The following is a 12,090-nucleotide window of genomic DNA, read 5'->3' as shown; positions in this document are numbered from 1 at the left end:
CAGTTCCCTCACCTGTGAAGGGGATCCTCCTGGGGCTTTGGTAAGGATTAAATGAAGCACCTGGAACCCAGAAGCCCACAATTATGCAGGCCAAGCTATGCTTCAATTCAGCCATTTTATTGGGCTGTCGGAAAAGTCATGATGCATTTTTGCAACGAAAAACAGAAAAAATACGTCATGACTTTTCTGACAGCCCAATAGTTTTGTCACTGAGTCTTGTTAAATGCCAATACCCCTGAGCAGTCATACATATTAAGCCCACCATAGACAAGCTGGCTCATTGCTCTTTGGGGTCCTTTCCAATGTAGTAGTTAAGGGCAGGCCTGGATGGGACTAGGGAAAAGGGTCAGGCTACCTGAGGTCCAAGCTGTGGCCCCCAGGCCTCTGAGGGGTGAGGTGCTCACCAACTGGGGTAGCCTGAGGCTAGGGCCTATAAGGAAGAGCAGGCTGGTCCAAGGTGCGTCCCTGAGTAGGTAAGCAGGGTATTTGCACTGCAGAGACCCTGCTCACAGCTCATGGTTCCGTGCAGGCCTCTTAGGCTCAAATTCTGCATCCCAGACTGTAATTCCTACCCTGATCCATGCCAGGATCCCAGAGGGCACCATGAGGAAAACAGGAGATACCAATGAGGGAGTGTCCTGATAAGCACAGACGCCCACCATGCCAGGAACACAAATCAAAATAGCCCCGAGGCCCCTGACCAGGGAGATGCATTCACCTGTCCAATAAGCAGGGAGGCCAGGACCTGCACATATTGTTCTGACCACACATTCACACTTCTATTTTCCAGTATGAATAGTTGTCCATGTTTAAACATCCCAGAGTTCCAGCTTATCTTGAAAATGAACCCACTTAGGGTTCAGGGGCTCACATGGGCTGGCCCCAACCCATCCTCCTGGAGTGGGCTGGCTCGACTCCCTACTTCTCCCAGTGGCCCCACCTTACTAATTCAGGTGACTTGCCTTCCCCATGGCCTGAGTTAGCAGCCTTTAATGTTACTGACACCACGTGCATGCAAGGTCAACGCTAGACACTGGGAACACATGAATGGGACCCTGTTCTTACCCCAAGGAGCTGTCTGATGCCAGCACAGCCCGGGGACACTGTGTGGGGCTCAGAAGAGGTAGCCCAACCCCCTCTGAGGTGTGGGAAGGCTCTGCTATACTTCCTGTGGTGGGTGAGTGAGCCTGGATCTGGTGATTAAAGAACTGAGAGGGAGGCTGGCGCAGGAGTATCTACGCTAACCCCTGCTGCCTCTGCTGCCTCTGCAGGGCCTGGTGGTGGCAATCCTCTACTGCTTCCTCAACGGGGAGGTGAGTGTGCTTGGGTTGCCTGGATAAGCTCCCTCGCCGCCGCTGGATGCTGGCTGAGGGAGCTACCTGGGAAGGGGCATGGGAGGTGGGGAGGGGGAGGAGAGGCTGGGGCCTGTTGGCTTGGGCATCTTCTAGGAGTCTGAGCTCACTTCAACGGAGCAACAGAACCACATGGAGAGAGCTTGATAAAACGATTGCTGGGCCCCTCCCTCCCTCGTTTCTAATTCAGCAAAAATGGTCTGGATTGGAGCCTGCAAATGTTTTATAACACGTGCTCCAGGTGATTCTTATCCTTGGGAAGTTCAGGAAATGGAGGAAAGTGTAGGCTCCCCAACCAGAACCCAGGCTCCTGACTGCTCTGCTGCTTGGACAGGTGACCTCGGTCACTGCCCTTCTCTGGGCCTCAGTCTTCCCATCTGTATAATGAATGACTCAGATAACATGTCTGCCAACTCAACCCTCAGAGATCCCCAAATGACTCTTTGGGGGTCTGCACACTTACCTTGAGGCCTCTGCCATTGTCCAGAGCATTTGGGTCAGGACACAAGGTTCCTGGCACACAGAAGCTGGGCAATCATTAGCTGAACACAGCATTGCACACAAGTAATGCCTTTCTGAGACTGCTGACCATCTATCTGGTTCACCACACATGAATGGTGAATGGGAACAGCTTCTGATGACTTCCAAAAATCAGTCCTCAAGCCTAGCCTCAAAGGTTTTGCAGCTATAGCTGGGGATTGTGAGGGAAATTGACCAACACCAGCTCCCTGGCTCCCAGATGAATTCTAAGCTAGGGTGGCTTCATGGCAATGTGTCAATCTGGAGGTTAGAATTCTGGAGTTTTTAAAACAACCGCAAGCCCCTTCTTCCCGACACAGTAGTGAGATTGTGGGTGATTCATGCCCAGAGGAGAGGGCTCCCAATTCCTACTGGACATCAGGCTGGAATCAGTCAATCTGGGTGGCCAGCAGGAGAGGGGAAGGCATGACCGCTGGGCAAGAGTGACAGGGCTCATGCGGAGTCCGGGGGGGGGGGGGGAGGGGTGGTGAGCAGGACTCTGGGCACCAGGTCCTTTTTGTTCTTCCCTCTTGGGATAATGGCTGATTTCTGGGGCCAGGTACAGCTGGAGGTTCAGAAGAAGTGGCGGCAGTGGCACCTCCACGAGCTCCCACTGCGCCCCGTGGCCCTCAGCTCCTCCTTCAGCAACGGCACCAGCGGCCTCACCCATGGCACCTCGGTCAGCCCCTCGGAGCCGAGCCGGGGCACCTGCAGGGCCAGCGTCATCTGAGAGGCTGGAGCAGGGCCACGGACAGAGGCCAAGCCAGGTCCTGAGAGGGCAGGACACTGTTGCAGGACAGTCTGTCTTCCCGGCAGACACTGTATGCTTTCTCCTATGATAAACAACACCCCTCCTCCAGACCTTGGGGTGGGGGTGCAGTGAAAACTCAGAACTGAACAGATGGGACTTGGAGCACCATGGGTAGTGGGGGCCTGGGATTTAGGTCTGTTGTGTTCTTCTGGGAAGAGCAGTTCAGGGGGCCCAGAAGGGAGCAGGGAAATGAATGGTAGCTGGGATGAGAGTTGGTCTCAGTGTTTGTCAGTCTTTTTGCCTTTCAGACATAGGTGAGGGAGGATGCTCTAGCCCACTCCCCTACCCCTTTCTGTAGAAGGGGCTTCTCTGATCCCCGCTCCAGTTTTCAGGGACAAGCTTAGAATCTCAGAAAACATGAGAAATGGAGGCTCTTGGCCCTAGATGGAACCTCCGCGCTCCTCACCTGTCAAGTAGCTCTCATCCTAGAGCAGCGGTTCTCAGCCTGTGGGTCGCGACCCCTTTGGGGGTCGAACGACCCTTTCACAGGGGTCGCCGGGCACTCGTATGTGGGCGTATTTGCATGTGGGCCTGGAGACGGATAGAAGAGCGGTGTCTCGGTTCCTAAGACCATCGAAAATATGTGTTTTCCGATGGTCTTAGGCGACCCCTATGAAAGGTTGAGAACCGCTGTTCAAGTCCCAGTGGAGGCCAGGAGAGCCCCAGGACCCCCAGCTCATCCTTTAGTAACTGTAGTGGGGTCTGAGGTGTCCCTCTGTTCTTACCGCTCTCAATTATTCACAGCCCCCAAGGCAGGTACAGCAGGGGATGGGGCATGATCTCATTTGACAGAAGGGAAACAGGCTCACCAAGGTCCTGTGACTTGCCAAAGCTACCGGACAAAGGAGTGGCAAAGTCCAATCCGGGGCTTTTGGTCTCAAATCCCCATGTTCCGAGGTTGTATTTTACAGGGCCTGTCTCCCTGCCCCATTGGGGATTTTAATCTCACCCTTTCCTCTCTGGGTCTCAGTTCCCTTAAATCGTAACATTCCCTCCCTGCCAGCCTTGTAAGGAATAAAGAGGATTCAATATTTGAACCCTTTTACAAAACAAAACCTTCCAGTGCTCAGGGGAATGAAATCTGGTCAGAGTGGAGAATTCCTCCCCCAGCATAAAGCATCTTGCTGTTGGGCGGGCCCAGGTCTAGTCCTGGTTTTGGGTGACCCTGGACAAGTACTATCCTTCTCTAGGCCCTAGCTCCCTACCGCTGCACCTCTCCCCTGCAGAGACAAGGTCACCCTTTGCCCCTTGCAGACTGCTCCTGGTGAGAAGGCCGGGTACCCACTTCCAGGGCTAAGAACCCAGTCTATATGGTTGATGAGCTCTGCTCTCCAAAACACCAATTGGTCCACAACACCTTTCTCAAGCCATGTCCACAGACTCTGCGTTTTGGAATAGAAGTTTTTTAAAAAATCACAAGAGGTAGGTATAGGCACCCAGCCCAGCTCAGAAGTGGGGGCCTGCTGTGACAAGAGCAGGGCAGAGACCAAAAACTCATGCAATCAGTGGCAGCCAGAATGAATCAGGGAAGACCCGAATTCATCAGGTGGGGGAGCAGGAAGGGGCTAGTATAGAATGAAATGGGCTGAGAGAAAAAAAGGGACTGGAAATGGGGCAAGTTAGTGCACAAAAACCCTGATCTTCTGGCAAGGATGGAAATCACTGATTCCTGGTCCCCTTCACCGGCACTTTTCCCCAGGATGGTTATTAATCATTACCCCAGGTCCACAGATCCAGACATGTGCTCTTTGAAATGTGTTCTAGGATCAAAAATGGTACCCTAAGGCCATCTGATCCTCATCAAAGATGGACACGCACACTCATCTCAGGGAGGGCTGTGCATTAGAAGTCAGGTGGACCTTCCTGGAAGGCTTCCTCAATAACTCTTCTCAAAGATGGGATAGCCAGTTGCTGGAAGCTAGAGTTACCCAGGGATTATGGGGTTCCAGGAATTGAATCAAGTCAAATGGTTTGAAAACCTACTATGTGCAAGAAATTCTGAGAGAATCCTGACCTTTGCCTCCCTGGCATGACCAAAGCTAAAGCAGGGAAATGTGCGGACAGGCCCTTTGAGCGGGTGGAAGTCCTAGACCCTGATTGGACACACTTAGCTGGAAGAAAGATCCACTCTTAGCAACCCCAGCAGGCCCTAAAGACCCCACAGCTCATATCCCAGCACAGAGCCATAAAACAGGTGTGAACAGCACATGGCTGTACAGCTAGCGCAGGTACCAGTCCCCAGAGCTGCTTCCAAATCTATTCCTGTCCAGGAAGGATTCAAGACAGCATTTTCAAATGTGTTCTTCTACATCCTAATAATGGCTAAGCCTGCGCAGCTCCTTGTACTGAGGCACCCTCCTGGCCTCTGGCCCTGCAGACCAGCTGCAAAGGCCCCTGGGTCGTTTCTGGCCAACCACCCAGATTGTTGGCCAAGAGGCAGCAGTTTCAAGGTCATTGTCCCACCGTTATGCCCACCAAAGGTCACAGGTTGGAAAAGTCCCATCTTGACCACACTTTCTTGTCGAACCATACATCCTTGGGGGTGAGGGGTGGGAAGTTGGGGAGGGGCTAAAATTTCCTTGGTTGGCCCCAGGGATGGGTGATGCTGTTGATGTGAAGGCCACTGGTGGCGTTCAAGAAAAAGAGGAAGGAGGCAGTGAACTGGCACCAGAACATCAGGGTGAAGCCGATGAGCGTGACCTGATTCCGGAGGAGGATCACAAAGGCCAAAAGGCCCATGGAGGATAGGACGAATGAGATGAGGAGGAAGATGGAGCCCAGGACCCACTTGCGCCGTGAGTGGAGGTCCTCACACACCTGGGATACCATGAGGAGCTCCAGGCCAAAAATGGCGACCACCACGGCCAAGGCACCCCCGCTGCGGACCAGGACCATGCCCACTGCCAGCCCCGGCACATGGGCTTGCCTCAGGTCTCTGAGGCAATGTGGCCCAGTCTGGTTGGAGGTGGTACAGAAGTGCCACAGCCCAAAGAGGCGGTCCTCAGCCAGGAGCCAGTGGCCATCACAGATGGAGACAGAGGAGAGGACCACAGCCAGCGCAGCACACACGATGATGAGGGTTCGGATGAAGGATTCAGAGAAGGACCGATGGGGCCTCCTTTGGCCCAGCAGCCTCTGGGTCTGGAAGATACCACAGAGGTTGCATGTCAGAGAGGGCCCTGCCACACCCCATCTACCCTCTTTAGGGAAGACCCTAAACATGCCTTCCACCTTCCCACAGCCATGTTTTCTGCTGCCGTCTCCAGTGAAGCTGGAATGCCGCCTTTACTCCCAGCTTCCTCCCAGCTCCTCCTTATCTTTCAGCACCTTCCTTGGGGAGCCCTTCCCCCCCCCCCGTTCTACTTGTTCCCTGTCCTCCATTCAACACCTATAAGCACTGACTATCCAGTTATTCATCAGGCCTGAAGAGTTCCCTGACCTTTCTTTAATGATCTTCTTAATGAGTAAGAAATCCATGGACCGGCCCAGTGGCACATTGGTTGAGTTGGCTTGGGACGCCAGCTCTGAGCACCAGGGCCCCGGTTTGGATCCCACATGAGGGCCAGTGATGCTGCACCTTCTACAGCTAAGATGGTGAACAACAGCTTGACCTGGAGCTGGGCTGCCATAAGTCACTGGCAATGGCGTAGGCTGCAGTGGAGCTGCAGTGGGCTGATGTAAGCTACCGTGAGTGGCCGGCAGCCAGCGTGAGCTACCAAGAGCCGCCATGAGCAGCCATTCAGTGACCGGTGACTGATCTGCCTCACCCAGGAAGAGTGCAATGATAATACCAACATGGGCCAATGAAGCGACGTCCTCCACAACTAGACTGAAGAACAAAAGGACAACAACTTGTCTGTTTCCCTTCCCCGATTCCCCAATGCTGTTCCCCTTCCCCAATTTCCCAATAAAATCTTTAAAAAAAAAGAAATCCAAATTCTAATGACCAGCAAATCCTAGTCCCTTCTGAATTCAGAAAATCTGGCCTGGTTAGTGTGACCTTGACCTTGCAGGCTGCCTGGGTTTCTTTGTAAGCAAAACAAGAAAACTGCCTGGAAGGTTGTGAGGGTTGTAAAAAATCACTGGAACGTAATACATGGTTGAGTCTCCCTCTCTCCCTAGGACTTCCCCAGTACACGTCCAGTTTTCTCTGATTCCCACCCAGCTGGTTCTGCACTTTCCACAGTGTCCAGGCCTCTGTTTTATTAACTTGTTTTCCTTTGTACTGAAAGTGATGTCTGCACCTTGCCCTGCAGTCTGGCTTAGCCTCTCCCAGATGTGCTAACCAGACTGTTCTATCAGCTTCTTTAGGGGGATGGGGGGGAGGGGGAAGGATGCATCCAGACAGTAAGCACGGACTAGGACCTCCCAAGTAGAGGGCCATGGTGTTAGGGGCTCAATATTAATGGTGAGGAAAAGGATTAGAGTACAAAGGGATAACCAAGGGGTCAGGACTCCAACTCAGATCCTAAGAAAAAAGCAGCCTGGGGTGCTGCTGTAAAGAGCACCTGGCCAGGAGTCTGGGCTGTGGTTCTCAGACTGTCCCCTTGCTTCCTAGAGGGGCTTCCAGGTGCTGAAGCAGAGGAGTAAGGGAAGCTGAGACGGCCAGCTCCAGGCCCCTTCCTCACTCCCACTACAGCAGATCCCTGTTACCTGCTGGAGACAGTGGGAATCTAGGAATCTGTATTGGAAAGCATTAAAAAACCAGCTCTACTGCTAAGAAAAAAAAAACCAAGGAAACTTTGAAACCTCTGTGTCTACAAACCATTAAAGGCCCTTGCCCTTGGGTGGTTTCGTAACCCCTTTGGCCCCTGTTCTCCCATCTATTAAATGGATCACCCCTGCAGAAAAGCAGTAGCCATAAAGGCACCTGGTGAAATTACAACACCCCTAGAGGTTGATAAGGTCCTAGGATGGGAGAGTCCCAGATACAGAGAGCAAGTCCTAATAACACAGGACCCAGAAACCTTCTGGCCCTAGATATCATGCTGTCTGGAGAACAGGCACGTCCTGTCCCTTCGTCAGCTCCACCTGTCCCTGAGCACTGGCTGGACTTTACTCCCCAGGTCCTCAGATATCCAAGATCAGAAAGACAGCTGATGTCACTTCATTTTATCCTCTCCCGCTGCAAAACAGGACTTCGTTTAAACTGACCACCCATAAAACTCCCAAGGATTAAATGAGATCATGTATATAAAATTGCTAGGCATATGAACAGCTTCCACTTCACCAGAGCTATTAATAGTATTAGTAACAATAATAATGCATATTGGAGTCTTTATTCCAAACCACCTGGCACCACACCCCAGCTTCTGGCACCTCCACTAGTTTTCAGTGATCCAAAACCTGAAATCCTTTCCTGGAGGGCAGCTGGGCAGCAGCATGGTAAGTGGATGGCCTGCGGTAAAGGCAATTGAGTCTTACCCCTGACTGCCAGCCTTCAACTGTATGACTGTGGGCAAGTCACTTTAATCTCTTAGGGCCTTGACTTCCTCTGCTAAAAAAGAGCAAATGTTTTCCTTTCTTTATCTGTAAGCCAGAATAAATGATTTCTAGTGACCCATAGAACAGTGTCACTTGACACTCCTGGGCCACTGAGTCCCATGCCAAGGTCTTATCTATAACTCAGGTCCCCATCTGTCCCATTAATACTCAAGTAGGCACTTTGGCTCCTCATACTCATTCTCCACATCCCCAACACAGTCCCCCTATTTGCCCCCCTCCCACTCACTCCCCACTCTGCTCTGGCCCAGGTCAGTCCTTCATCATCATTAGCAGGAAATTTCTTAAGTAGCTTCCTACAGAGTTGGCCTGCCACCATCCCTTGAGCAGTGAGCTGGCCTGCCTGCATGACCCCAGTGCGGTCCCAGGAGCCAGCCAGCCTGCTTTTTAGCTGTGTTTGACCTCTGGCAAGTTATCCTCTCTTTCCCCTTTCCTCACCTATCATCAATGGCGATAACGGACGGGACCTACCGCCTGTGATTGTGGGGCTGAAATGAGTTATCACCCCAAGTACTTAGAACAGTCCCAGGCACCAAGGTTAAGTGCTCCTAAGCAGCAGGGACTACTGTCACGCAAGCACAGCGCCCTCACCTCAGAGTAGAGCCACTGGGCTTTGCCTCATCTCCCCCAGCAGGCCTTCTCCTCCTTCCTCCTCTTCCTCCACTAACCACTCGGCTTTCCTTGCTCCAGTCTGCCTAGCCCTCCGACCCCAGCACAAAGATCACCTCCCCCTTAGCCCCGCCCCTAACTTTTTGCACCTCTTAATTTAGCACTCACTTCCCCATACCTCTTCTAAATCCTTGTTTACAAACCGCTCTCCCCAACTGGACAGTAAGCTCCTGAAGGGGAGAGACCACACCCGGTCCCATCCTCCTCGCTGTCCTGTCCCCTTCTTCCCAAGGCCTGTCCCAGGAGGCTGCCTTGTCATGACTCAAAATTCTGCCCCAGAACAAAGAGGAGGAACTTGCCGCATCCCGTTCCCCACCCCCAAACTCACCCCAGCAGCTGTGTCCTGGCTAGAAGAGGTTTGGGTGGGTAGCCTGTGGCTGGGGTTTTACTGTTCCGGAAAGGCCTAAAGATCGAGTAAGATTTGGAGCCAAGTTCTGATTTTGAATCTCGATTCTGTAGCTTATCTGACGTAAGTATCATGGACAAGTTACTTCACCTACAAACCTCAGTTACCACAGCTATAAAATGGGCACAGAAGTATCTACCCAAGTCAGTGTTGTGGGGGTCTCAACACTTGTGTGCAAAGTCAAGGAGCCTCTCTACTCGTCCGGACAATCCAGTCGGCACTCTGGGGAAGGCGAGCTGGTGGGATGCCTCCGCGTAAAGGAAGCTAGCCCGCGGGGTAGTGCCGCCACCCACTGACTTCCACTGGGTGAGCAGCACGCCCGAGGAGAGCGGGTAGGAATGGGTGGGTTCTCAGCCGACACAAATATCTTGCACCACCCCTAAGGAGAAACCAAAACTAAGGGATTGCGGGCTGCTTCCCTCACTAGAGCCTTTTCTCCGAGGCGTCCGCGCGCCCCAGAGAATCCATCCCCTGGCCCAGCACCCCAAACGCAGTTTTGGGGAGGGGAGATGGTCTCTTACTCGCACCCAAGAAAATTCTGGCCCCCCCGAGACGCATCCTCAGGTTACATTAAGGCGAGCCTCACTTTGCAAGTGTATTCTGTCCAGCCTCCACCCCAAACGCACCTCCTTTTTAAAAAGAAGGGACACCTCTGGTGAACCTAACCGATGGGCACTGCTGACCCCAAAGAGAATCATAAAAAGAAGTTTGGGAGCCTCGAGGGCTTGCAGGATAGCGAGCGGAACCCGAAGCACACGGCGCCTCAGGAGCGCCGTTGGGGGCGGACGCCCCCAAGTTGCTTCCTGCCCACAGTTCTCGGAGCCCCCAGGCTAACAGCAGGGTGCAAGCACGGCCGGGCACTCCCCCCCACCTCCCGAACCCCAGCCAAGGCCTGCGGCTGGAAATCGCTCTCCTTCTCCTGCGAAACCCCTTCCTTCCCCCATGGTGGGGCAGACCTCGGCCCGCTGGGGGCCTCGGGGCTACCTGCACGGTGATGGCAGTCATGCTGCACCGGGGCTCGGCCACGCTCCCGCCTCGCTCCCTCCCGCCGCTCCGCTGCGGCCGCCGGCGTCGGTCTTGGGACTTCTCCCGGGGGGGCGGAGCGGGGCGGCTGCCGGGCGGGCGGGACCAGGGGAAGGGAGGCAGCATTCAAAGCGGAGGGATTAACCCCGGGGCCGGCTCCGCCTGTCTCGCCACTGTACGCAGCTCGGTTTACGCTGAGTCAGCAGGGCGGCCGGGAGGAGCCCCCGGGGAAAGAGGGGGAGGGCGGGCACGGGGGAAGGGCCGGGCTCGTGGGGAAGGTGCGAGGACCCGGCTCCTAGGGGTAAGGTACTCCGGGTCCGAGGGAGGAGGATCGGGCACCAGGGGGAGGGCTGACCCGGCTGACGCCCGGAGTCACTCCCTCGCTACCGAACCTCCGAGACGACTTCGCCTGGGGTGCAGGTTCTTTGAGGGCCAGACGGCGCCGGCGGAAGGGCCGGAGAATTCGGTTCCAGCCCCAGCTTGTTGAGTCCAGCATCGGCAGGGTCCAGAGAGAAGAGGCACGCGCCCCGGCTCGGCTGTCTTCACCACCCGCTCTGTGACCTTAGGCTGCTAGTTTACGTCTCTGAGCCATGGTTAATAATGAGATCATATTTGTGAAAGGTCGGGGTCTTGCGAAGCCCTCGGCAAGGGTGAACTTAGTGGAAACTTCTGAGCAATCCTTGGGTCAGTTTTCTCTCCCCGAAAGGGGGGATGTACAAACACGCTCTCCTCGTGTCCTCCTCAGCGACCATCAAAAAGGCAACTATGACAAAACAAAAGTCATTGTTCTTCGACTTTTGATGGTGCTGGGTTCTCCAGGAGGCAGCGCATAAAGTCCCTACACCTAAAAGGGGTGGAACTAGGCAGGTGGGTCCAACCGCAGTAATTTCCAGGTAAGACCCAAACCTCCCATCTCAGTTGTAAGGAAGTGAGTTGGTGAGGGGGTAGTTTGCTTACATAAAGCAAGGTCCCCTTTGTCCTTAACTAGATGGGCTAAATTGAATTATTTCACGCAGGCAGGCAGGCAGGCAGGCAGGCAGGCAGGCAGACAGACAGCTACCCTGTGACTTTACCCAAGGACAGTCAAAATAACTGCATTTCTCTTTTCCCCCAAGAGCCATGTGGAAAAGGGGGAAAGTTACAGTTGTCTGTCCATCTCCCGGTTAGATGTTTATCGGATTCCATGCCTGCCAGAGACCCTGTAAAATCCTTAAACCCAGTCCTCAGGCCCAGCCACGTGAGTGCCATGCCCTCAGCCTCCCATTGGAACCAATGGAGAACCAGGACAGGACTTAACTGGCGGAACCAGTCTGGGTCTGATTTCTTGCCACAATTCTGCATCAGAATCATCTGGAGGGCTTGTTAAAACACAGGCTGCTGGGCCCCACCCCAGAATTTCTGACCTAGTGGGTGTGGGGGGCAATGCCTCACCTTGTGTATTTCTAACAAGGTGCTGCTACTGTTGAGGGGGAGGGGGAGCCCTGCTTTGAGAATCACTGAGCTAAGGCAAAGGGGAGCTGGCCAAGCCCAGCCAGGTCAACCCCTCTCTGGTGGGGCCTTCCCTCGGTGGACCCTGTCCGCTTTCTCCCCCGTCAAGGGTCCAGAAGCCAGGTTTTCCCTCCATAGCCCTGGACTCTGGAGAAGGGGCTGACACAGGAATGGAGGACCTGGTCCTTTGGGGGTCCTTTTACAGAGCCCTAGAATGCTTTCTGGGCTACTGGGGCAGGCAGCGTTTCAGGTGAGCAGGAGGGGAGTGCCTGGCATTAAAATCAGAAAGGACTGTCAGGTTGGGTAATCCACGCCCAACT

General features: G+C 54.0%; 2 protein-coding genes across 2 annotated transcripts in view; one reads left to right on the top strand and one right to left on the bottom strand.

The window, feature by feature from the left end:
- Positions 1 to 3,182, top strand: part of SCTR (secretin receptor) — a 28,762-nt gene extending 25,580 nt beyond the window's left edge. Inside the window, exons 9-10 of the mRNA XM_019629250.1 lie at positions 1,272 to 1,313; positions 2,431 to 3,182. Coding sequence (XP_019484795.1) covers positions 1,272 to 1,313; positions 2,431 to 2,601 — 213 coding nt within the window. The 3' untranslated portion in view covers positions 2,602 to 3,182. The remainder of the gene's footprint in view (positions 1 to 1,271; positions 1,314 to 2,430) is intronic.
- Positions 3,183 to 4,069: 887 nt separating this feature from the next.
- Positions 4,070 to 10,370, bottom strand: TMEM37 (transmembrane protein 37). Its single transcript, XM_019629246.1, has 2 exons — positions 10,244 to 10,370; positions 4,070 to 5,823 (listed from the first exon to the last, which is right to left on the bottom strand). Exons 1-2 carry the CDS (start codon positions 10,262 to 10,264, stop codon positions 5,251 to 5,253), a joined length of 594 nt encoding a protein of 197 aa, XP_019484791.1. The 5' UTR covers positions 10,265 to 10,370; the 3' UTR covers positions 4,070 to 5,250.
- Between the last annotated feature and the right edge of the window lie 1,720 nt (positions 10,371 to 12,090).

Source organism: Hipposideros armiger, unplaced genomic scaffold (genome assembly GCF_001890085.2).
Source record: "Hipposideros armiger isolate ML-2016 unplaced genomic scaffold, ASM189008v1 scaffold_833, whole genome shotgun sequence".
Classification (NCBI taxonomy): Eukaryota; Metazoa; Chordata; class Mammalia; order Chiroptera; family Hipposideridae; genus Hipposideros; species Hipposideros armiger.
The sequence above is the reverse complement of the archived record's forward strand: the minus strand, read 5'-3'. Positions and strand labels throughout refer to the sequence as shown.